This window comes from Rousettus aegyptiacus, unplaced genomic scaffold, assembly GCF_014176215.1.
Source record: "Rousettus aegyptiacus isolate mRouAeg1 unplaced genomic scaffold, mRouAeg1.p scaffold_m13_p_2, whole genome shotgun sequence".
In the NCBI taxonomy this organism is placed as follows: domain Eukaryota; kingdom Metazoa; phylum Chordata; class Mammalia; order Chiroptera; family Pteropodidae; genus Rousettus; species Rousettus aegyptiacus.
In genome coordinates, this window is record NW_023416295.1 from 158,106,936 (window position 1) to 158,131,248 (window position 24,313).

General features: G+C 42.9%; 1 protein-coding gene across 1 annotated transcript; it reads right to left on the minus strand.

Annotated features, from left to right (window-relative positions):
• Window positions 1-849: 849 nt before the first annotated feature.
• On the minus strand, window positions 850-21,796 carry HAL (histidine ammonia-lyase). The gene is made up of 20 exons (XM_016159404.2): window positions 21,418-21,796; window positions 20,710-20,770; window positions 20,576-20,603; window positions 20,224-20,298; window positions 20,059-20,131; window positions 19,898-19,964; window positions 19,555-19,592; window positions 18,817-18,942; window positions 17,748-17,887; window positions 15,851-15,898; window positions 15,057-15,204; window positions 14,198-14,293; window positions 14,047-14,105; window positions 12,871-12,951; window positions 10,476-10,541; window positions 10,234-10,399; window positions 7,594-7,728; window positions 4,013-4,121; window positions 3,845-3,914; window positions 850-1,621 (listed from the first exon to the last, which is right to left on the minus strand). The coding sequence occupies exons 1-20, from the start codon at window positions 21,662-21,664 to the stop codon at window positions 1,481-1,483; spliced, it is 1,974 nt and encodes a 657-aa protein (XP_016014890.1). The 5' UTR covers window positions 21,665-21,796; the 3' UTR covers window positions 850-1,480.
• Window positions 21,797-24,313: the final 2,517 nt, after the last annotated feature.

Consider the following 24,313-nt stretch of genomic DNA (forward strand, 5'->3'; position numbering starts at 1 on the left):
AAACTTCATTCATGTGTAGTCACATTTTAACAAAGAACAGCGTCAAGAGCAACCTTTTAGCAAACGGGTTCCCCAGCAGATTTTTTGTTCGCTGAATTGCTGTAGGCAGCAGTTTTCACTTCTGTCTCCACCTTTCCTGTGGATATTTTGTGATCTAGACTGTAAGCTCTATTGTGAAGTATACTGTTGGACCCATTTTAGGCTGTCATCAGGTAGGCAAGCTGGCAAGTGTGTCTGTCCTTTCCTTAACCAACTGCAGGCTTTAGAGCCATTGTTACAGACTCCTGCACTTGGAGAGACTTGCACACATTTGCACAGGTGAGTGCAAAGTTACAGATCTTAGAAGCCAAGAGGTCATCGGACTCATCCTTCAACTGGACAATTGCACTTACGCCTTCCCAGAAGGTCCTTTATCTTCTTTGGGGTCGGAGAGGGGCAGGAAGATGGAATAATACATCCTAGGGTCCCATCTGATCTCTGCCAATAGAGCCTCATTCCAATGGTAACCATTCCAGGGGGGGGGGGCGTTGGTTGGTTAACTTTTGAATATCAGATTATGTCTGCGAAACGAGGAGGGTTCTTAATGCAGGGTTATTATGAGTGTGACTTGAGTATTAACACATAGTAAGGAAGTGATAATACTAACCTCCAACTCTAAACATCTGAGTCCTTATTTTGATCTGCTAGTGGTATTTGATAAATACAAAATGCACAGTTCAATAAGGGCCACTCCAAAAGCAATCTTTATATTCTTTCCTTAATTCCTTTACACAAACCTCTTATTGACCTAATGACTATTCTTTACTGTGATTTGATTAATAAAAGAAAGAGGAGCCTGAGGACAAATTATGATTTTAAAAGGGTTGTTTATAAAGGTGTATTAAGGAACGTTAATCATATCATGGGATAGTACAATCAGCCAAAGTTAACCAGTGGAAAGCTTGTCAAAGCAAAAAAAAAAAAAACACCCACAAAGGTCTAAGGTTTTTGGAAAAGAATGCTATCAACCTGTTTTAAGATTTGAGTTTACTTAATGTTAAGAGTAAAAGACATGCACAATATGGCCACTCTTCTTACTCTTAAGAGCGAATGGCCAGTTGACATCATTAAAGAAAGAAAGAAAACCATAACCTGAAAACATCAGCTGCATCTCGAACCAGGTCAACGAGAGCACGGTGCTCGATTGAGCAACTGTGATGCTGTTACCAGCCGAACCAAAGTCAGTTTTAGAAGAACTGAATTGTATAAGGAATTGATATTTCCTCCTCAAAAAGAGAACTGCACCCCATGTCCATCGCAGCATTATTTACCATGGCAAAGACACTGTAAATAGGTTACAGAAATAACCTAAGAGCTCATCTAGGTAACCTAAGTGCTCTTTTTTCTGCCTAAAAAAAAGTTCTCAGGTCTCTCTTTCAGCACAACACTGCTTGCTGTTAAACCAAGTACCACCTGATCTGCGCTTCCATGATGAAGTCCATTAAAGGTCCTCAGACTCTGGGATTCTGTTGGATTTCTTGTGTAGAGATTCCAGTGAAAAGGCTGTAGGAGAAACAGGTCTTGATTCTGGAATATGTTCCATTCTGTATTTTTCGATGTATGGTGAAGCGACTTCCCAAACCTGAGAAACAAGGACAAAACAAAGTCGAAATGTTGGCAGCACTGTCATCACATACAATGAAACATCATCTTCACCCGGAGCCAAAACATTATCTATACTGACTAGACATGTAGTAGCTGTTTGCTTGTTTTTATTATAAGCCATTTGATGCACGATCTGTGTTAATAATTCTCTGGTTGCATCCACGGCTTTTAAAATACAAAGTCCAAAACTTTTCTAAAGTGACCATGAATGTTTTTAGCTGCTTACTCTTCTAAAGCAAAACAAGCCAATAAACAAACAAAACCTAGAGAATTCGGTGTGGACAGAATTAAGGAAAGTTGCTCAAGGGTTGGATCATGCGTTATCTAAAGCAAGCCTCAAATGATAGAGAGCAGTGGGTTTCCTCATTTGCTTTATTTCCCTGCCGCATGCGCTCTGTCTGTTCGACTCTTGCTATACGAAGTATGGCCCATGGACGAGCATCACCTGGGACAAGTCAGAATGTCAGCTCCACTCGAAACCTACAGAATCTAAATTAGCATTTTAACAAGACCTCCAGGAGAGTCACATGCATGTCTCAGTTGGAGAAGCACTGCCTCAGACCCTTGTTTGCTTTTCACCTCCATCCACCAACTGATGCTCTCTCAAGCATAACATTTTCTCAAATTAAGGCCCCGTTTTTGATTTACAACTGCTTTTTATCGAATTGCTGCTGACAGCCAAAGAACTTCTTTTCCTATTCTTTGTATCATCTTAGAAAATGTATTCATTTAAAGGCTAAGCTCCTCAAAAAGATAACTGCACCCCATGTTCATCGCAGCGCTATTTACGATAGCCAAGACATGGAAGTAACCTAAGTGCTCATCAATGGATAAATGGATAAAGAAAAGGTTTTATGTCTGTGTGTTCTGTCTATCCATCTATCATCTATCTATCTATCTATCTATCTATCTATCTATCTATATTTATATACAGATACATCAAATGGAATATTATTCAGCCATTACAAAAGAAATCTTGCCATTTATGACAACATGGATGGATCTTGAGGGCATTTGCTAAATAGAATAAGTCAGATAACAACAAATACTGCATTATCTCTTATATGTGAAATCTAAATAAATAAAAACACGAAACACAGATACAGAGAATGATTGATGATTGCTAGAGGTGGGGAGTAGGCATAGGCAAAATGTGTAAAGTGGTCCGAAGGCACCACCTTCCGGTTATAAAATAAATAGGTCCTGGGGGTGTAATACACAGCATGGCAACTGTAGTTAATAATACTGTGTTGTATGTTTGAAAGTTGCTAAGAGAGAAGATCTTAAAAAGTTCTCATCACAGGAAGAAATAATCTGTGACTGTGTTTGGTGATGGATATTAAGTAGACTTATCATGGTGATCACTGCAATATATACAACTACTGAATCATTATGTTGTGCACCTGAAATTAATATTATGTTATATGCTGATTATATTTCAATTTAAGGAAGGCTAACCTCTCACACACTTCTCTACTAGTGCCAAAGTTGGCAGGTCTTCCTCAAGGGGTGTGGGGCACACTTAGAAATTACGGGTGTGAAGATCAAAGGAGAAAATCGTTTCCCAAGAGTAGAGCAATGGTTCCAGGGGAATGAAGCAATTCTAGGGAACATGATATGCACAAATTACTAAAAAATTAAAGAACTTAAAAATATGTATACTTAAAAAATGAGTCAGCATGCTAAGTATCTGTTTCTATCAGACGAGTCTGTAATCAATGTCGCCAGAGGAAATCAGCAGGATGATGGGCAGGACACAAGAGCACTAGACAGATCCACAGCCCTCTGAAGCAAACACCTTGGACTTTGTTTTCACTTCAGATCTATGCAGGCATTGGACCAGGTAGTGGTGGTGTTGACAGTGTGACAGAAAGAGAAGGTACTTTTGCATGAAAGGGTACATCCTTGATGAAGGGGATCCAGGAAACTTTCATCTCATTTTCTTCCCATGAATGCTTGTTCCAAAACTCCATTTAAAATTTATTTCAGTTTCTAATCCTTAGATATTCAACGTTGGGGTGCAACAATAGTTTCAATAGTTTCTTGTTGGCCTTGCAAGCTGCATAAGTATCTTTTTTTTTTTCACTTCCAAGGAATAACCAGATAACAAAAGAATAAGACAATGCTTTTCTACTTCCCACTCCCACTTTACTTTCCTACAATGACTCCAACTAAGAGATAAGCCAAGTGGTCAGCTTGCCTTTTGCTCAACAAGCAGCCAGTGTGCTGCCTCGATGTCTGGGGCCATGAAGCGATCTTTTATCCAGGGCCTGCAGAAAAAGCACATCAAAGCATCAGCCAAACATTGACACTGCCAGGGGTCACCGTTCTGAAATGGTGTCACTTCCAGGGATCTGTTTGACTTTACCTTACAACAGAGCGCACCAGGTCATAGACCTTCTCCAGGGGTGTGGTAGTTCTCAGGGGGCGTAGAAACTCTATGCCCTGGCAGGCTGCGAGAAGCTCGATGGCCAGCACTAGGACAAGAGAGGTGGAGGGAATGACTGATTAAAGTCTGACTTCCTCCTGAGGGCTATAAATCACACGGAAGTTCACTGTCACTGCTAGCCAACTTGCAGATGGGTGGTTCTCTGTCTACTGATAGAATGAAGCTGCCTTGATATTTGGTTACCATTTTAAATCTGCTTTTTTAACCTCTTGGCTGTATCTTTAATGGTGAGAAGGAGAGAACAATTCAGATAAATGTCTCAGTTCTCCCCCTCACCTCCTCTGATCAAGGTAGATGACATCTGTTTCCTATTTCCATCTTTGTATAAATTTCAATTTGTTTTTAGTCTTACTAGTCTTTTGGCCAGAAATACATGATACAGAGACCTTCATCAAAGGATTCAAGGAGCCAGTGAATGAGCAAAAGAGTCTTTGGTTGCCCTGGGACTGATTCTATAACGTCTGTTTCAGGTCTTCAAACTCAAAGGCTCCCCAGTCCACTAAAACTGCAATTCTAGAAACTGGTGCTTGGATGTCTTGTATCTTCATCTCAGTGCATCCCAGAACAATTTATTTTGTGCACACACTCCCTTCCCTTACAAAATTGATATTGCATCTCCCCCTAATTACCTGGCCCTATTCGTTTTTCAGGTCTTAATCTCAAATACTCCTTCAGAGAAGCCTTTCTTATCCCTTCAGGCTAGATTTGGCTCAGTTATATCCCCTAGAACTCTATTCTTTAGCCAGAATTTTGTTAAGTGCTACGAAGAGTTGCCTAGTTGTTGTCCAATGCCCAATTAGACTCTAATTTCCAGGAGGGCAGAAATTTAAAAAAAACCTAATTTACTGTTTAATTCACTGTAGATGATCAAGTTGTATTAATCAAATGGCAGATGACTTTCCACCCCTAACAGGTGGAATTATTATCTTTCTGTGCCTCCTATGCAATAAGCAGGTACTTATCTTGTGTTATATATCTAGCACCACTGGATTTCAAGAGTTGTAGGCATTTGTTTAATATCTGTAATCAAAGAAAACTTAAGGAACAATAAACATGCTGGAAATATGAATGATATATATGTATAGATATATAAATATATAAACGTATAGAACTATATCAGAAGAGCTAGATCTATTATTTGGACCTGTAGCTCCAACTTTATTGTCATGCAGATATTTAAACACCAAGTCTGTGTTAGGCACTTCTCTAGGTATTCTAGGTCCTTCTGGCCAATCTCTGCCCTCATGAGCTTATAATCTACTGGGAAAGACAAACAAGCCTAAGTATGCCAGGAGTATTAAGTGCTATTAGAAAAAAAGGGGGAGGGGACAGAATGGTGGGAAGGCATCTAAGCGAAATCTGGGTGACTAATAGACGGAGTGAGGAAACGAACCCCGTGAAGCATTTTGGGAGCGGGGTGGCAGGTGCCGAGGGAGGGGTGTGTCCTTGGCAGGAACAAAAACAACACTGTGGTTCCAAGGTAGAGAATGGGATAGCGAGAGGTGGCAGTCGGAGTCAGAAGCCAGATCATGCTCTGCATGATCCTGGTAGGCCACAGGAAGCGGGTTGGATCTCGTTTGGAACAATAGGAAGTAATTGGCAAATTTTCAGCAAGGGCATGGTGTGGTCAAAATTATGTTTTAAGAAGCTCAGCTTGATTATTGTGTGTGGTGACTGAAGAGGGACAGTAATGAAAACAGGAGACCAATCAAAAGGAGAGACAGAGGCTTGATTTGGCATTTTTCGAAGGTAAGGTTGATTTGCTGACGAATTGGATAGGAGATCTGAGAATTGATAAGGGTGCCTTTGTAAACTTTTGGCCAGAGCAATATGTTCAATGGAAAGACCATTTTAAGAATGACCATTAAAAATGCACAGTGGCAGGCAGATGACAAGTGTTGATGAGGATGCAGAGAAATCAAAAATCTCAAACATTGCTGGTAGCAACATAACCCAGTACAGCCACTTCTGGAAAACAGCCTGGCAGTTCCTCAAAAGATGGACATAGAGTTACCATATGACCCAGCAATTCCACTGTAGCAAAATGACAACAGGTCTGCACGAAAACTTACACACTTACGTCCATAGCAGCGTGATTCATATTAGCCAAAAGGTAGACAGAACCCAAAATCCCTTGACTGATAAACGGATAAACACAATGTGTTGTGTCTACACAATGGAAAGTTATCTGGCCAGAAAAATAAATGAAGGACTAACACGGATGAAGCTCGAACATATCTTGTATAATTCCATTTGTATCTAATGTCCGGAACAGGCAAATCAATAGAGAAAGTACGTTCGTGGTTGTCTAAACCTGGGGGTCAGGGGGCGTGGGATCAGGAGAATGGGAGAGTGGTAAGCAAGGGGTACACGACTTCTTTCGGGGATCATGAAAATGTTCTAAAATCGGCTGTGGTGGTGGTGGTTGCACAACTCTGCAACTGAACTAAAACCCACCCGTTTTAAAATGGGTGGGTGTGTGTAAACTACATCTCAATCAAGCCATTACGAACAAAGAATGTTTAATGCTGTCACATTTATTTTAAGACAGCGATATTCTTTTGTCCTCCAACTGCTTCCAATACAGTTGCAGAAGCTTAAAAACCTAGGGAACGATGTCTAAAGGAAAGTAAGTTCTCTTTAAAAAGCTAAACGAGCGGTAATTAAGAAGGCAGGGAGGAGTGGGCCTAATCCCGGCTCCATCTATGAAGTATCTTTGCCCAAAAGGTGGGGCCAGCTGCGACACACGGGAAACACAGGAGACAGAGAACAAGTTAGAATGAGCGCCACGGGGAAGCTAACGGGCGAGTCCGTGACAACGGTCTCTATCAGAAAACCGACCTGGCTTTTTAACTGGTCAGTGGTATAAGAAGAGAAAAAGGGGAGACATGAGACCGTTCTTGATGAAAAGAAGGTAAAAACCTTGACCGCCAAATTTAAAATGTGGACCTTGAATCCTGATTTGAACAACCTGCTACAACGACACGATAATTGGGAGAATGTGAGTATGTACTTAATGACGCCACCAAGACTTGTTGGACATGATAGTGGCAACCCGGTGGGTAGGAAAGTGTGGATATTTAAGAGTTAAAGTATGCAGGAAGAAAATAATAGAATGGGGATTTGTTTGAAAATAATTTGAGAAAAGTAAAAGAAAAAATGAAGCAACTGTTGAATCAGAGTGAGGTATATATGAAGTTTGTGGTACTAATCTCCTCGCTTTTAAATATACTTTGAAAGTTCCTTTTTTTATTATTAAAAAAAAAAAAAGCCAGCTGATGAACTGGCTTAACCTGCAGGTGTGGTTCGCAAGCATCAGCATCAATCACCTGGAGGGCTTGTTAAACCCAGATTGCTCTCTCTCCTCCCTCCACTTTCTGATGCAGTTGGCCGGTTTGGGGAGGGCTGAGAATCCGCCTTTCTAACAAGTTCACAGATGATGCTTGAGGACCACTAGTCATTTATAAGCTGGGCCTGCCATCTGGACAGGTTAGTGTTACCTTGCTCCACGTGCTCGATGACCGTGAGGGCCTTCCTCGCTGCCCATCCTCCCATGGAGACGTGGTCCTCTGTGGCAGCACTGGTGGAGAGGGAGTCCACCGACGAGGGGTGGCACAGAGCCTTGTTCTCAGAAACTGCAAGACATCAGTGCAAGCTAAGTATGCTCCTAAGAGGAAAAACTGCCCAAATGACATGTGTTTTCCCAAAGTGCTCCACGCATAGAATACTCTCTCTGGGAGCTCTCGGTGGTTATACAAGTGCCAGATGGTCAGTCTGAGGTCACTTGGGGAAAAGGAAGCAGGTTGTTTTTCTTCCCCAAAGTGAGAAGGGCTCTAAAGCTATCCTGAGTTCTGAGACAAGACTGGGATGGGCACCCTAATATTACAAAGCCAAGTTGAAAACACTGGAAGCATTTAGTATGTCTGGGAGATGAGCAAAAAAAGATTGTGGTGGTCATGTTCAGGTACTCAAGGACAATTTGACTGATTGTGTCACTGGAGGAGGCAGAGTTGGAATTCAGATGTGGCATTTGGGGGTTGAGGCCGGACCTAAAGGCTTGGGCAAGAAGACTTAACAATTTAGACTGTTTGATGGTGACAAAGTGGAAGTTCTGGGTTTAAGTAGAGGATTGATGTCTGTCCAATCATGTGGAGGAGAGGATGTCCTAGAAATTACCTGGGTTTAGGTCGCTCAGACTTTATTGTGCATAAGAATCACTGGATCATTAAAAGGCAAATGTGAAGTTTTGGGTGGAGACTGAGGTTCTGCTGTTTTAACAAACTCCCAGGTGATGGCTTTACTTTCAGTCCAGGGACCACTCTTTAAGTAGCAAGCATCTAGACTCCAGAGTTCCTTCTCCTCAGGGTCAGAAGCCAGAAAAGGTCAAAACCAAAGTCTTTACCCTTCTTTCTGTGACACTGAGAATGGCTCTGATCGAAGTGTCTGTTGTTCTCTGTGCTACAAGGGACCCTATCTGAGATAACCTAGCCTTCAGCTAGAGTGATCAATTCATCCTGGTTTGCCTGGGACTTGCAGATTTCAGCACTGCAAGCTCCTGCACCTGCCACGTGGATTGGCAGGCTGTGGTGAGCCTTGCTCAGAAACTGAACGTGCAAGTGGCCACAATATGAGCAATGTCGGTTTCATTACAATGAAAGTAAGCTGAACAACCTCGGTTGCAGCTTGGGAAGCTAGGCACATTTAAACGGGGCTTCTCAAAGCCCATAATGTTCTCTAGAAATCACTTACCACTCTGCCTGCCTTGTTAACGTGAGAAGTTGCTACCCTTGAAAGGGAGTCTTTTAATAAGCAAGTGAGCAAATAGAATATACTAGACTGAGGAGAAGATACATTCACTGGCTTTTGGTTGGTTATTTGAGTTGAGTTTTAGTGTGAGGCCTAGGTAGGGAAGGGGTTAAGAATAATAGTAATAGCAACTAACATGTATTTAGCACCAGCCATAGTTCTAAGGCTTTACATGCATTAATTCAGTTAATCCTCAAAACAGCCCCACTGGGTAAACTTATCATGCTTGCTTTACACGGGAGTAAACTGAGGGTCAGCAGGAAGGAGACGTGCTCCACGTCACACTATAAATGGTAGAGTGAGGATACAAACCCAGAATTTATGCTCTTAATGAACCGCCATGCTATCCTGCCTCCTGAGTAGGTTGGCCGGATAGCAATACAGGATGATTGGTTAAATTTGAATTTTCAGATAAAAAAAAACTAATTTTGAGTACAAGTATGCCCTGAACAATATAAATTTCACTGGGCATCCTACATTTCTATTCGTTAAATTTGGCAACCACATTTTAGGATTAAGTATTGATTCAAATAAATCCTCAGTAATTGAAATTAAAGCACAGATTTCGGAGCCAAAATGCCTCGGTTTGAATTTTGCTCTACTTCTTACTAGGCGTGCAATATTGGGTAAGTCACTTAACATCTCAGACCTTTAGGTATTCATCTGTAAAATGAAGGCAATAAGAGAGTACCTGCCTCATGGCACTGTTGTGAGAATTAAGTGAGTGAATGTAAATGAAACCCTCAGCACTTCCTCTGTGCCAGGCCCTGTTCTGTGTGAGTTATTTATCTGTCCTATACAGTCTGGGGTCAGAAAGCAGCTGTATTGAAGCTTGATATTCATAGAGGGAATCCTACTTCTTGTGAGCGTTGTTGGATCTGCAACCACATTTTTAGTGGTTGGTATAGCTAATGAACTGTATCCAAAGTTTAATCATTTAGGTCAGTTCAAACTTCACCATTAACTATGAACACCTTTTTCTTTTTCTTTCTGATAGGCTTCGAATTGAGATTAGGGTAAAAGTAACAAGGATAAAGTTCATATGTGATGTCAAATTGTTTTCATCAGAAACATTGTGGCTACCTCATGGTTTATAACCTCAATAGTGTACTATGATATTTCAGTATAAAGTTGTTTAGGTTTTTATTTTATATTTTTTTCCTAAAAATTATTAAAGAGGCAATCTGCTACATTTGTACTGAAAGAGGCAGGAGGCTAATGGTGGTGTTAAAAAAGTTAGATCTCATTCAAAGACAAAATTTGATATTTCAGGTAAAATGGGAAGGCCTTTCGATGGACAGGCTTGTGTACTTGGAAAATGGTGGTGTGCTTACCGAGGGCTGCCGCTGTGCAGTGGGCTACCATGAATCCAGAGTTCAGACCACCTTCAGCCACCAGGAAGGCAGGCAGCTCGCTGAGGGAGGGGTTACAGAGCCTTTCGATTCTTCTTTCGCTAATTGCAGCAAGTTCATGGACACCAATGGCCAAATAGTCCAGGGCCTGAAAGAGTGTCTCAATTCAGTTAGCCTATATTGGAATATGATTTCAGGGTCAAAAGCAATTCTAAAAAGCTTACTTTGGCTGGGTATTCACCATGGAAGTTTCCTCCAGAAATAGTTTCTCCCCTGCTGGCAAAAACCATCTTTTAAGATAGGTTAAGGCTTGAACTTACATAACATTTGCTGATCACTTCAAGTATAACTCTTTCCCTAGTCTGGTGATTTTTAACATTGAGGTGGCACCCTTGTAAAATGTGGCAGGAAAGTCTTTCCACAAAAAATCTTTGACATAAAGGAACACACAAAACAAACAAACAGCCTTACAGACGAATCGTGTATACACAGCTAGGGGCCAATGAAACCCAGGCATGAAATAATGTTCTCTCTCGAGATCAGAGATTCTCAAGCCCCGTAACTGCACTAATCCAGTGGTTAGTACTTGCCCTCAAAAAGGTTATAACCTGAAACAAAGAACAAAGACTAAGACACCAGTTTAAAAGCAAATTCTATTTCTTCAGTGGGCACCGTGAGCTTATGCTCCATAGAAGAAACTTCTGAATGGAAGACTATGCGGATGACCAAATTGTCTGGAACAATCAATTCTGAGAAAAATTTGAAATTCTCTACTCAGTGATCCCCTGCCAGCATTCATAGTAATGGTGGCCAAAAGGTTTTCCCAAACCCGTTTAAGTCAGAAGCAGCTTTGAATATTACTGAATATCAGTATTCTCAGAGATCATTCTATTGTATCATGCACTTTATTGAAACCAACAGGAAAAAACAGACCCTTGTTCTATGTTCCAAGAGTTCATTTTCTCCTACTGGACTAAAGAATATTCATTACGTGTTTACTAGGAACTCACTCTGACTTCCAAAAAGCTAGAGATGCATATGTTACATCAACGTAGTCAAGTTTGGAGCTACACCAATAACTGAGAGCCTATTAGGCCTTGCTCCTGCTCTCCATGAACCCACCCCAGCCACGGGCCTCGGTCTTCCCTCCATTCTCTGAATCCTTACAGTAAGTGATCTCAGTACCAATTTAGAACTTAAGCTTGTTCAACTGTTCTCTAGTTTTTCCATATTTGTACTAGATTACAACAATCAGAAGTTAACTCCTATAATATCCAGCAACTTTGTAATAGGTGCTTTCTATCTGCAATGGAAAATGGAGAAAAAAAATTCTTTCAGGCAATACTGGTATTACAGGAGAATGCTCAAAGATGAGCCTATTAGAAATCCATCAGCAATGAAAAATCTTTCATTGAGGAAGTAAAGGACTTTGGGCTGAAATTTTTGCTGAGGCAAGTGGTGGAAGAAGAATTTAGTAGGGAATTATTTCATGGCTGTTTCTAATAATTTAATGTTTTTTTTTCTAACTATAAGATATTCTTTCAAATCTAAATTATGTAAGTGTAGACTGGATACCTCTCTATTATAGGACATGAACTGATAGACAAGACTACATGGAGTTTATGAAAACTAAGGAGTGGGATGGTGTTGAGGCGCATTACTTAGTTGAGGATTATTTAGTGTCAGTTTGACTTAACAGTAAAACAGTCTGAGAGAACATAAAACATACATCCTGAGGTAAGCCTGGCAGAAAAGCTACACAGAAAAGGTCTTGTGAGAAACCTTACACAGCTGCTGTGAAGCTGCTCTTAGGGCTGCTAATTCAGCTCTTCTCCAGTGTTAAAAACTAAGGCAGATGTAGAATCAGAAAAATAGATTCCTAGGTCTTTTGATGGTCTTCAAAGGTAGTATTATCTCTGCGAAGACTTCGCCAGAGTGACCTGGCTGATCACATCAACTTCTGGGGGACCGAAACCATCACAGAACATTCCATAGCAAAAACAAGATGGCTCTGAGAGACCCACACCATGAAGGAAAGAAGAGATGCATCCTTGAGAAATGGAAGCGTTCTTAGTATTCTCAGCACAAATTTGGGAACACTGATTTGAGTAAAGTTCATGTCAGAAATAAAAACTCAGGGTGCGGAAAGCTGTAACTCCTTGATCAACACTTGAGTAAGTGTCAAAAAGTTCTGTTTAATGCATCACGGGGTCACTAGAACTAGGAAGTCTTGCATAAATGCCATCCTACTCAGTGTGCACAATCACAGTTGTGTTAGGTCTTCATCCTTCTACCAATAATCTCAGCAGTGGGTTTTGGGGCAAAGTGCCTTCGCGAAACCTCTCAGCCAATGCTGGAAATACCTCCTTTAATCTTGAATGGGTCAATTTTGAAAGAGCAGCACGCTAGACCCCAAGCCTGAGATTAGGTTCACAGATCTGCCTCTGCCACTTACCGGATCTGATCTAGAGAAAGTCCTTTAACTTCTGAGCCTCGGGTACTGAGTTTATGAAATGGAGTGACAGAAAAGAGATGCGACACAAAATGATCACTTCAGCAGATCGTAAAATTACCAGCTGACAGTCTATAATTACAGTTTAGTAAGCAGTCAAAAGATACGGGATTGTCTGTTGCACTGTTTAATTCTATGGTGATGATGTTCTTCACAAACGCTATTGTGTCATTCACCACACCATGGACCTAAAATGTAAGATTACATGAGTTAATATATGTAAGACACTGACAATGGTGCCTGTCACATAGAGTCTTATATTCTTATTAGAATAGCAAGGAGGTTTCAAAGTGGGATTTATTCTTGCTGTTGAGCTAATTTGGCAGTTCTTCCCCAGAGAAGACATTTTGGATCAAGCTGACTAGAATAGAACTTGCTAGGTGCAAAGAAGCGAGGGTATTCACTCTAGGAAGGAATCTTTATTACACTATAGACTGGAATTTGGCACAAGCTGAACTATTGTTTCATTCTTTAGATGGATGTTAATCTCTTATTTAACTAATTGCCATATGCAAATGAGTTGTAACATCTGCAATACAGGGCGCCTCATGCCAACTCAGGTTATCTGTATTTTTTTTAAGTTAAAATTAAGCCTCACAGGGTCATTTATGATGATTTATGTCTGTCTATTAAATACAGATAAGGCACTTGCATTTTGATTAAGTTTTTCTGTGAACATTCCTGGCAGGCTGGTTCTAGCTCTAACAGGGAGAACAAGTAAAACTCCATTTACTGGTTAGGATGATGTTATTATTAAGAATTTTTAAAAGGGCACTAAATCAACACAACAAGTTGTCTGTTGGACTTCTCTACAATGGGATTGAGCAGCACAGTTCAAAAGGAAGCAAGTAGTCTATGGCCATGCTGCCCTGAGCAAGCCAGATCCTGTCTAATCTTGAAAGCTAAGCAGGATTGGGCCTGGTCAGTACTTGGATGGGAGACTACCTAAAAAGACCAGGTGCTGTAGGTGTAAAAAAATAAAAATAAGAAATGAGAGGTTGTAAACTGACAAGGTCCTTGCAATCTGTGAGGTCAACCAAGGGTTGCCTTGCCTAAAAAAATAAATAAATAAACAAAAAGAAACAAACAGCTTGTCACACTGAATAGAAACTTTATAATAATTGCACAAATGGAAGTATGATGTATATAATTTTTAGTAGAGGCGGTAAAGAAATTTGGATTATAATCGACCATTACATAATTTTCTAACACCTCTCTCTTTTTCTGTTTCCTCCCTGCCTTGGGAGAGAGAAAAGAAACTTTTTGTTTATTTGTTTGTTTACCTGTGGACAGCAGCGCAAGGTGTATGCATCCTGAACATGATCACAGAACCTGTGACTTTCTGTGGAAGAGATGAAGGGGGAACTAGTTATCAATTTTTTCCTGCACAGAACACAAAACCAAATAAGCTCACTCGCGTAAATACGCCCAGACCTGCTATTTCTGATGGATGGTGATCTGAGTCCAAGAGTGACCGAAAACGAAAGGAAACTTCAATTTGCCCTTGATGAGGGCGAACAGCGTGAATGTCTAGAATTGATGAAGGAGAAAAAAATGTGAGCAACTCTCGTATTAGAACAAACTACCACAGATGACTCAGGACCATCCACGGTGCTGACACAACTTTCAAAAGTCCCAGGGATCTTTAACCACCAGTTAGAATTAGAAAATGAACTCCAAAAGCCAGTTTTTTTTTTTTTTAAATTGTCTTTATTCTTCCTACTTTAAATATCTGAGTGCAAACTGTGTTGAGTCTACTGGGAATTCAACTCAACACCCTGGGCTACTCTACAAAGATGTGGGCTCATACTGGAATGGAGCTCCATAGTGGCCTAATTTAACAAAGTCATTTTCAGACAGTTTTTCTGTCCTACTATATACCATAGTAGAGAGTCCTTCAAACTCACTACTTTCTGGGTCATCTACTACTTGTACAGTTTTTTTTTTCCTCTCAGTTTTCTAAGGGGGACTGACCTGAATCCTATAGTTTTAAAACTCTACAAACAGGTTCCCAAAACAGCACGTAGTTTGATGGGAGTCAGACCTGGGTGACCTAGAGCAGGTCAGTTAACGCTCAGGGTCCGCGTCTGTCTAGAAAATGTAGTCATTTCAAGTATCAAGTGTGGCATAATTTAGAAGAGGTCGTGGCAGTATTGGGCATGCCATAGGCTCTTGGGTTTTCTCCTTCTCCCCTACCACTCACCCCCACCACTCCTGTGTCTAAAGACCTTGCCCAGCCCACCCACCAGCCCTGGCTGAATGAATAGCAACTGGAAGGAAGAATCATGCTGACCGGTATCAAAGGCTTTGGTCGTGCCCTTCAGCACCTCCAGGGTCAAGGCTGCCACTATGTCAGCCTGCCGCGCAATCGCACTGGCCCTCTCCACAGCTTCACAGCCCAGAGAAGTGATCATCTGCGTCCCGTTGATGAGTGCCAGACCCTTTGGGGACGGGGAGAGAAGTTTCCTACTGTATTTATTATAATAAGTCTATGTGCAAGTTGATTTAGTATCTTTCATAAGAGAAAAGTTAGCCTGTCAACGGAATCATGTTTATTCATGCTTTCTAAAGTGGAGTGCAGAAATCCTTATTTAAGCACTTGAGGACTTAAGTGCCATGCTGTATGAAATTGTTAGCATAAATCTGGCAAATGAAAACGCTGTCGAGTATTCCCATTCTCAAGGCAGCAGTAGGGCTCCGTGCAGAATGCATATGAAATCTTTAGCTCTTAATTATGCTGCATTATTCATTAACTTCTCATCATGGTAGACATGACACCCGGAAACATTTCTCATCCAAGACCCTTGGTTTAGACCATCCTAAGGGATGCTGGCTTAGAGCATCTCTTAGAATCCCTAGAGATCCCAATCTGAAGTTTAAGTTCTTAGGTAAGAGAACCCCTAAGCATTTGTGGTACAAAGAATATTTTAAATGCTTATGAAGGAGCTCTTTCTTCAGTGAACAAATTTTAACAAACATAGAAGCCATATTTATTTTTTTAAAAAAACAAACAGTAAGACTTATTAAGACTGAAAACAGTGCATAAAGACTTGTTAATATGAACAAATTTTCCTTGAATCTTCTTACCTCTTTTGGTTTCAAAACAATTGGTTTCAATCCATGGGCTTCCAGGACCTAAAGAATGATTTAAAAAATAAAAATGGGTATCAAATGAAATATCAGCCTATTTCTAATTTCATGAGGAATCCAATGAAAGATCTTTAAGCCCATAGGTCTGTCTTATAAAAGATTGGATCTATGTGAATTGGTTCTGTTTATCATCTCTGGTCTATTCTCCAGTTCTGTTCTTTAGTCTGAGAGGAGCTTAGCTTTCAAATAATTTTTCGTTCTTAAATCAAGGGTTCTAGCATCTACAGAATTAATCCTGAGTTTTGGTTTCTAAGTCCTTTGTGTCCAGTGCCCGCCTTGGCAATTCAGCTCTCTCCTGCTGCTCCCTGAGTGTACATGTACACTTGTACTGTACTAAGGCTGGGTTCCTGGCTGTCTGCCTACACTTCCCTGCCTCCAGAGCTTGACTAAAAAGTCTGCTACCCTCATCTTACTTATCTGAGCACTGGCAGAACCTCGGAGCATGGCTTCTTACTTGTGTCAAATGTGTGAACACCAGTGAAGCGGGGACTGTTGGCCTAACGGATGGAAACAGAATCCTGAGGGGAAGTGGGCAGAATAATCTTCCCCTGAAATAAAAGTGAAAGCAGTCACTAAGTTAAGGTCCTTCTAGGGAAGAAGGAGCCAGCACCATTTATAATGGCAGTTTCACAAGTTTATCAATATACCTATTAAACACCCAATTCTGTCCTGGGTGTTGGGCTGGGGCTGGGGCTGGGGTAGGAACAATGGAGACAGACAAGCTCAAAGGCAATTACAGTGATAGAATGCTAAGTGCTCCAGGAAGTGGAAAGGGGGTATAGTTCAGTGGAAAACAATGTAAGATGCCAGAAGAGCACAATGGAGGAGCAAAGGGGCCTTGGGGGGAGGTAGGGAAAAGAACCGGAAGAGCAGAGAGGGAAGTTTCCCAGAGGACTTATCAGAAGGAGGAAAAGGACTCAGTGAGGAGGAGAAGGATGGACCCGTGCTGCTCCCTCTGCCCCGGGGGAGCACATTCCAGCTGTAAGGACGGTCCAGCGTCCGTGAGGTGGAGCTCTGGCGGGGAGGGATGGGGGGGCAACCTGGCAAGCAGGACTCTTGTCGGCCACTGTAAGTTCTGACTTTCTCATAAGGACAAAGGGAAGCATTACAGGTTTTAGCCAGGACGTGCTCAGATTTGCTATGTGAAGGTGGTTGGGGAACACTGTACATAGAGGAATAATCAAGATGAGACTGCACAGAAGAAAGCTGATCTAGAACCTGCGTCCCCACGAGCATTCTCTGTCTGGCTGACTGCTCCCTCCTCCTTAGTCCTCTGCCCTTTGCTTACGGTTAGGGGGCTTCCCAGCAACTGAGCAGAGATGGCACTTCCAATAATTCTTTGCACTGCTCTGATGGAATTTGGAGATGAATGAAAGACATTGAAGTTGTGTCAAGAACAAGCCTTTCTGATTAGCCATCACACTGGGAGCTTGGAGAGGAAATGGCACCTGCTTTCCAGAGGCCAGAGAGCGAGTGCTGTGATGCACAGCTCTGCACCTGTGAGACCAGCAACTAAGCAAACTCATGATGATCTGTGACCTCCAGGATAGGCTCTGGAAGTGTTTTAGATGCAGAATAAATTCCTGGCATCAACACTGGTAGCTGTACCTTTTCACCCAGGTGATCACCAAGTCCAGAGGCTGACAGTTGAGCATGGAAGCTAAGAGCCTTGCCTAATTTGACTTCTAAGCTTCGTTTTCTCATCTATAAAACAGGGATTTCAGTGGCTCCCTCCCCGGCCTGCTGTAAGGATGAGTGATATAAAGCAATGGAATACACCCAGCACCCAGCCTAGGGAAAATACCGCCGGTGGAGGCTGTTAGGAAAGCCTTACGTATTTTGCGTCAGCCCAGCCACTCTTTGGAGACCACATCTTCCCTTCTCCAATTAGCCCAAGAGCAAGGTGAGACAGCGGAGCAAGGTCTCCGCTCGCACCAACGGTTCCTTTCTCTGGAACGTAGGGCAGGCAGGAGGCTAGGAGGGAAGCGGGCACCAGTTACTTCAGGAGAACTGCATTCTCGCTATCCTCATTTAGCCAGTGAGTACAACCTTCCCCAGAGGGATCTCGTATCATTTTTAAACCCATTCTCTATCATCCTTCACTTAGTATCTGGCCTCTTTAAGACTGAAACCAGCTCCTTAACTCTGGCCTTAAGATCAGGGCTGGAGAGAATTGTGATTCAGTGTGCCCAGATGTGATTCAGTGTGCCCAGAAGTTGCATCAAATCATCTGGGAAATATCATGATTCCTGGATGTCCATCCCAAAGACTGACTCAATAGTTCTGGTTAGTGCCTGGGAATCTGACATCTTAATGCTTTCCAAGTGGCAGGGTCGCCAGACTTAAATAACTGAAATCCAGCTTCTCTCACAGATAGGACAGAAAAGAGATTAAAGACTTGCTTGTGATCATAAAGCCATGTAGTGCTAGGATCTGACACAATTCAACTCTTTGGAGCTGAATTCTTGGGATAGGAAAATTCAAATATGGAGACAAGATTTGAAACGCTTGGGAGGCCACTGTTCCTTCTCACAGGTAAAGATAAATATTCTAGGTCAGCAGAGGCTAGGAGACTCTTTGGGGTGAAGGAGTGGGAGAAGCAGCAGCGCTGGACAGTCACACAGACCAAAGCACAAATCTATGCCGTGGACACAAGTAACCCATAAATGTGATATACCGAGCAGTGAATAGTGATTTGAATGAACAGTCTTAAAGTACATAGGAGTGTCTCTGTCACACTCCCCCACCTGGCTATCCTTCTTGGCAAGCCCATTTTCTATTCGTCTCCATTATTTTATGTCTTCTTGTCGCTACCAATTGCTCACCATCCCATCAATCAAGTCTACCTTGTGGGACAGTCTACCAGCCTCAATGGACAGTCAGCTGGGGATCCATCGCATTACCATTAAATACTTCGATAACTTGTTTGAGAGTCTCCAGGGAAATGCCACTGTATCCTTTGGCTAAGACATTGATTCTTAAAGCCAAGAGCATCCGACATCTCTCAGGGATCAGTGGTTTCCCAACACCTACAAAATAGAATTGATGTTTTCTCCAAGAAAATTTTTTGCTACCTCCTGGCTGCCTCCATCTCTCCAATCTTTCTCCGCCTCCTGACTCAGATAGTCGGACTGCTCTCCCTCGTGACTGTCTTGCTTCTTAAGGTCTCATCTTCCAGACAAAGGCAAAACCCCAGTTTGTCTTCTCAGTCTTCCTTCTCGGAACCCTTCATTGAGACCCCATCACCTGCCCAGCACCCTGAGAACGGCGTCCAGATGCCTTAGCACAAGCTCCCTTGCAAACGGACAGGAGCTGATATTTGACAGACTGTTCCATCTCACCTCATCTTGATCAATTTGTTCCCTGACTTTCGACCTTACTTTCGTTCCCCGAATGCACCACTCTCTTGGCATGAGGTCTATGTGTTCCTGTCTCAAACCTGTCCTTCCACCTGGCTCATTCCTTTTTCTGAGATTCATCTGAAAGTTGGTTTTGTCAGATGCTTTCTGCTTCCCCTCCTCCCGGGCAGCAGAATTGGCACCTAATCCTCACGGCTGTTATAGGATGCCCCACTCTGTGCTTTACTTAATCCATCCAATCAAACAAGATCTAGGAGGCACTCAGTGTTTGGAATGATTTACCTGAAGAATGTGAACGTATGAGGTTGACCTGGAGCTCTCTGAAAGAGAAAGGGGAAAAAAAACCCTCTTAGATACCTCTGGGTAAAAATGCTCCCTCAGCTGGGGAAATGTAGGGAGGGATAGTTAAATCTTTGGAGGAACAGAATGAGGCAGTGTGAGGCAATGGAAGAAACCAGCAAGCCTGTGTTTTCAATATCAACTCAGGTGTAAGTTGACTGGAACCTCATTCTCCTCATCTGTAAATTGGGGTCAATGTTAATTATTTCCATTGGTGAAAGAAGTCCCAAAGATGGGGGCAGGTGGAATGTATTCATTTGGTGGGGAGGGCAGACATCAAACTTACTGTAGCTTATTGATGGGAATTACAGTTCTGGCAAATTTCCCAAAACCTGTAGTAATTCCATAAACAACTAGAAAAAAAAAATAACAGACATTATGCAATCAGATGCAGGCCACATTTTTTGTCTATAAAAATAATTGTATACCACAAAGGGGAAAAGATACCAGTTTTTTCTCTTACGATGCTGTCTATGACTTCCCTGGATTTTTGCACTTTGTTTTCAGCGGTCGGGGTGAGCTAGGAAAACATGGGTCAGGGCTGAGCACATGGACAGCATCCACATGCAGCAAAAAAGATCAGAGGACATCTTCCCCCTGCCTCGCCCATACCTTTATTTTGTAGCGTCCTTTGCCCAGGTTGACCAGATCCTCCGTGGTCAGGCCATCCCCATCTAAGGCGATATACTGCACAAAAGGAGATCTCCATGAGTCTGCACAGCTTAGTTGCTCGAACAAGAGAGTAGGGAAGCCTCAGGCAGAATCAAACGTTGACACTTCAGAGACTTTATCCCTGCTATGACACATTAACGTCCTAATTTAAAAGGCAGCTTGCTGAAGAGGCGGCCGAGTAAGGGAAGTCCTGTTCTATTTGATAGTGTTTGCTCATCACTGTTGCTGGTTCTCTGCCTCCGTAAATAAGACTTAGTTTTCTTAACAAAAAAGAGAGTGGTTTGAAGCTTACCTCTTCAGGCTCCCGGTATTTGCTGTACCTGGAGCCAGGTAAAGGAAAATACAGGGGGGTGTGGAGGATTCCCGGCCCTATCACCGGCAGGAGGAGCCCCCAGAGCAGGCCAAAGAGGCTGCGGGAAAGGATACAGGTAAACTCCTTCTGGCTGCGATGGAATGAAGTCGGGAGACATGGTATCCCCTTCTATAACTGAAACAAGAATGAAGAGCGACCCCTTGCAGATCACAAGGGAGAGCCACTTTTCACCTCCCCAGTAACCTAAGGAAGGGCTCTTCAATTGTCTTGGAATTCTATAGAAATGGCAGCTTTAAAACAACTTTAGATACTTTCAAGTGTTCTTAGTATCTTAATAGAGACGAGAACCAGGCAGAGATATCTATGTTGAGCGTGGGCTCAGATTTAAATGAGAGTTCAAGATCCAACCCCCACCTCCATCCCCATCCTCAGCTTTATTTTGTTTCAAATCTGAACTTTTCTATGCCATTGGCCTCTAGTCTGAATCTTTCGAAGGGCAAAAGGGCCTTTAAGCCTATGAAAATAATTGTATAACACAATGTAATTTAATAACTCCAAAGGGATTCAGACCTGTGGTCCTCAGTTCAAATCTGATCTTTGCTTCTTACTAGCCATCTGACTCTGCATAAGTCACTTCCTTTCTGGGTCTGTTGCACCGTTGTAAAAGGCAGGTAAGAATCCGACCTTTCTCACAGGGCCGTGTGAGACTCTCAGGCACACAGTGGCCTAGCAGTGCCTGCGCGCAGCCAGCACCGCATTTTCCCTGGAGTATATTGACAATGGCAATGAGTTCGCGGGTTCCCCTCTGGCCGCTCACTCACCCACTTCCACGAACTCGTTGTCCTCCAGGGCCACCTCAAGTGGGTCGTCACTGTCCAACAGGCCCAGGCCCTTGCATCGGCGCACGAGAAAGTGCACGTCGTCCACCGAGGCGAAGCCACCATTGTCTGGCTTGTTCTTCATGTACCTCCGCACGGCTTCGCGGCCCAGCCAGCCCACAGAGAGCTGCGCGTCCCCGCACGGCACAGCCAGCCATTCCCCGCGCACGTGCACCGTGTACCTGGGCATGGCTCCTTCGCCGTTCCTGCAGCAGGATGACGCCACCGCAACCAGGCAAGGCCTGCCCCTCTGCCGGTGACAGTGGTGACTGTCACCAGGAGAGGAGACATTTATCTGGCAGTGACTACTGAGGTGTGGTAGGTGGGGAGGACAAGGATGGACTTTCAAAATATGCCACCTCCCTTGACTTTACTCATTCACGTGTTGTACAAATATTTGTTAAGGGCCTCACGGTGTTCCTTTGGTTTTTTGCAGCTGAGCTAGTGGCAGGAGAGGGGGATGCAGGCAGGCCAGCCTCCTGTCTAGCTGTGATGCGGTCCTGCTGGCAGATAGGCCTGGGGGTCCTAGTGCCTGCTGGCCCCCTTTCCTGGGGATTCCTGTCTGCATTCTCCTCAGTTGGCAGCTTGCAAGCACCAAGTTCCTGCCTTTACTGCAATTACTCAACTGTAAAATGCACCCTGCTGGCCAACTGTGACACCGGGGAGTTTGGCAATCCTCATTCATATGTTTATTCCACAAATAAATGTTGAGCAACTTTCTGCCACTGCTAATGTTTTCTGTAGCTGTCCCTCCAGGAAGGGAAACGGTAAAGGCCAGAGGTTATTTTCACCAGTAAGGTCACTGCTGGACAAATTAGCCACCAGGGCTTGGAGGTTACCAGCTCAGACAGCCCTGGTGGGACTCCAGCTCCACTGCTTAGGAGCCTTCTGCAAGTTAAGTTACTGATTAGCCTCTGTTTCCTCTTCAAAAGACAAAGATGCTAACTGCCTCCCTGCAATTTTACAGTATCTACCTGGGATCAAATCCTGGCTCTGCCATTTACTGGCTGTGGGACCTCTAGCAAGTTATTGACTTCTCTGGGCCTCTGTTTCTTCCTCTATAAAATGGAAATGATAGTACCTATTTCAAAGGGCTAGGGGAAGATTAGGTGAGTTCATATATTTAAAGTCCTTAGAGCAGCCCCTGGGAAATGCTTCAGGAGTTTTTGTGATTATTATTATTTGAACTTTAATACTCTATATACCTATATTGCTGTATAAAATGTTCTTTCATCTTGGTTATGAATATCTCTCATCCAATTAAGCTTCTTCAACACAAATAACTGCACTCAGTTCATTACTAGGGTTAAGGACCTCTGAAGAACATGAAAAAGGAATCAAAGAAATGCGGATACTAGTTTCACTAAGCAGCATTTTAGTAGTAAGCCAGTTTCTAGAGATTTGATTATTGCAATAGAAAAATCTTGAAAAATCTGTTTCCACTGAAACAGACTTCTGCTGGGACTAGTGACACAGTCACTTACAGAGAACACCCACGCCCGCACCCGCGCCCGCGCCCACGCCCACGCCCACACCCACACCCACACCCAGCATCTTTCTCTGACAGCTTCCTGGAATGTGTACTAATCAAGAGCTACCAGGCCTTAGCCCCTATTAAAACTTGCACTTGAGCCATCTACATCCTGACTGTCCCCTGGAATTTGTTATCACCTGAATCCGAAACGCACGAATCTTAAATTCTGATCACCACCTCATAGCCTTCCAGCTCTCCTCTTGCTTTAGTTATCTCTGCCCTCGGAGCTTGCCCTCCTCTTCCCCCCAGCTTCCCTACTTTCCTAGGAAGCTGGTTTCCCCAGTTGCCTACCTGGACCACTTTCTTCAGCACTTTGAAATTCCTTTATTATCCTAAACCTATGCCTTCATTCTGAGTAAAACCTGACCTCTGGGTTGTAAGAACAAACTTCCATCTGGCTCACCCAGGTGGAAGGCTCTGCTACGGAAAGTCCAGTGACGGGTGTCGATCATGGCGCTGCCCTTCTACGTGCCCCTCCCCCTCAGTTGCCCAGACATTCACCCACTCTCCCCAAAGAGCTTTTCAATAACCACCTCCCCTAGTCCTCGGAGGAAAACCTTACCTCCCACCTCTCTGAGAAAACTGACGCCCTTATACATGATGCGCCTTAACTTTCTGCTCTCATCCAACAAATATTTCTCGTATACCTATTATGTCCCAGTGCCCCAAGCACTGTGCTAGGTGCTGGGGGTGAAATAAATACAATACATTCTCTGCCTTTATAGGGCTTACTCTCTGGTGACATACATATATATTACATATTATATAATATGTATATATATTATATAACATATATATAATGCAGATATATCAAGAAGACTGATTTGAAGTCCAGTTACTTCCTGTGCTGTAAGAAAATCCAAACTACTTGGGCCCTCCAGTTGCCAGTCCTAGCTTTTGAGTGATCCCAGGCCAGACATCAAGACATGTGAGGGAAGAAGCCTCCAGATGATACCATTTCCCAGCAATTTGAATCACAGCCAGTTGAGGATTATAATAAGCTCAGGGCCTAGATGCTGTAGAGCAGAGACAAACTATTTCCACTGGCTTCGTCCAAATTCATGCTCCAAAGAACCCATAGTCTATACCTTTACTTATGTGAGTCTTTCTCCACCTGGAACATACTGCTAGATCTTTCTTATTCCTTAAGACTCAGTTTAGGCCTTCTCTTCTCCAAGAAGCATTCCCTAAACCCTTCAGTGGGAGTAAGTGGCCCTTCTCTGGGGTGCTTTAGCATACTTCTTTACCACTCTACAGACATTATCTTTGTTCACCCAGAAAGTATGCATATATCCAGCCTGGCAA

Bases quoted from the DNA above. Each gene is read 5' to 3' on its own strand.
- HAL (XM_016159404.2), bottom strand. From the start codon at position 21,664: ATGCCCAGGTACACGGTGCACGTGCGCGGGGAATGGCTGGCTGTGCCG. The intron at 19,593-19,897 runs GTAAGTTTGATG...TTTCTCTTTCAG, and splicing joins ATTCCCATCAATAAGCTACA to AGAGCTCCAGGTCAACCTCA. The intron at 15,899-17,747 runs GTAAGGCTTTCC...ATCATTCTTTAG, and splicing joins GCTGGGCTGACGCAAAATAC to GTCCTGGAAGCCCATGGATT.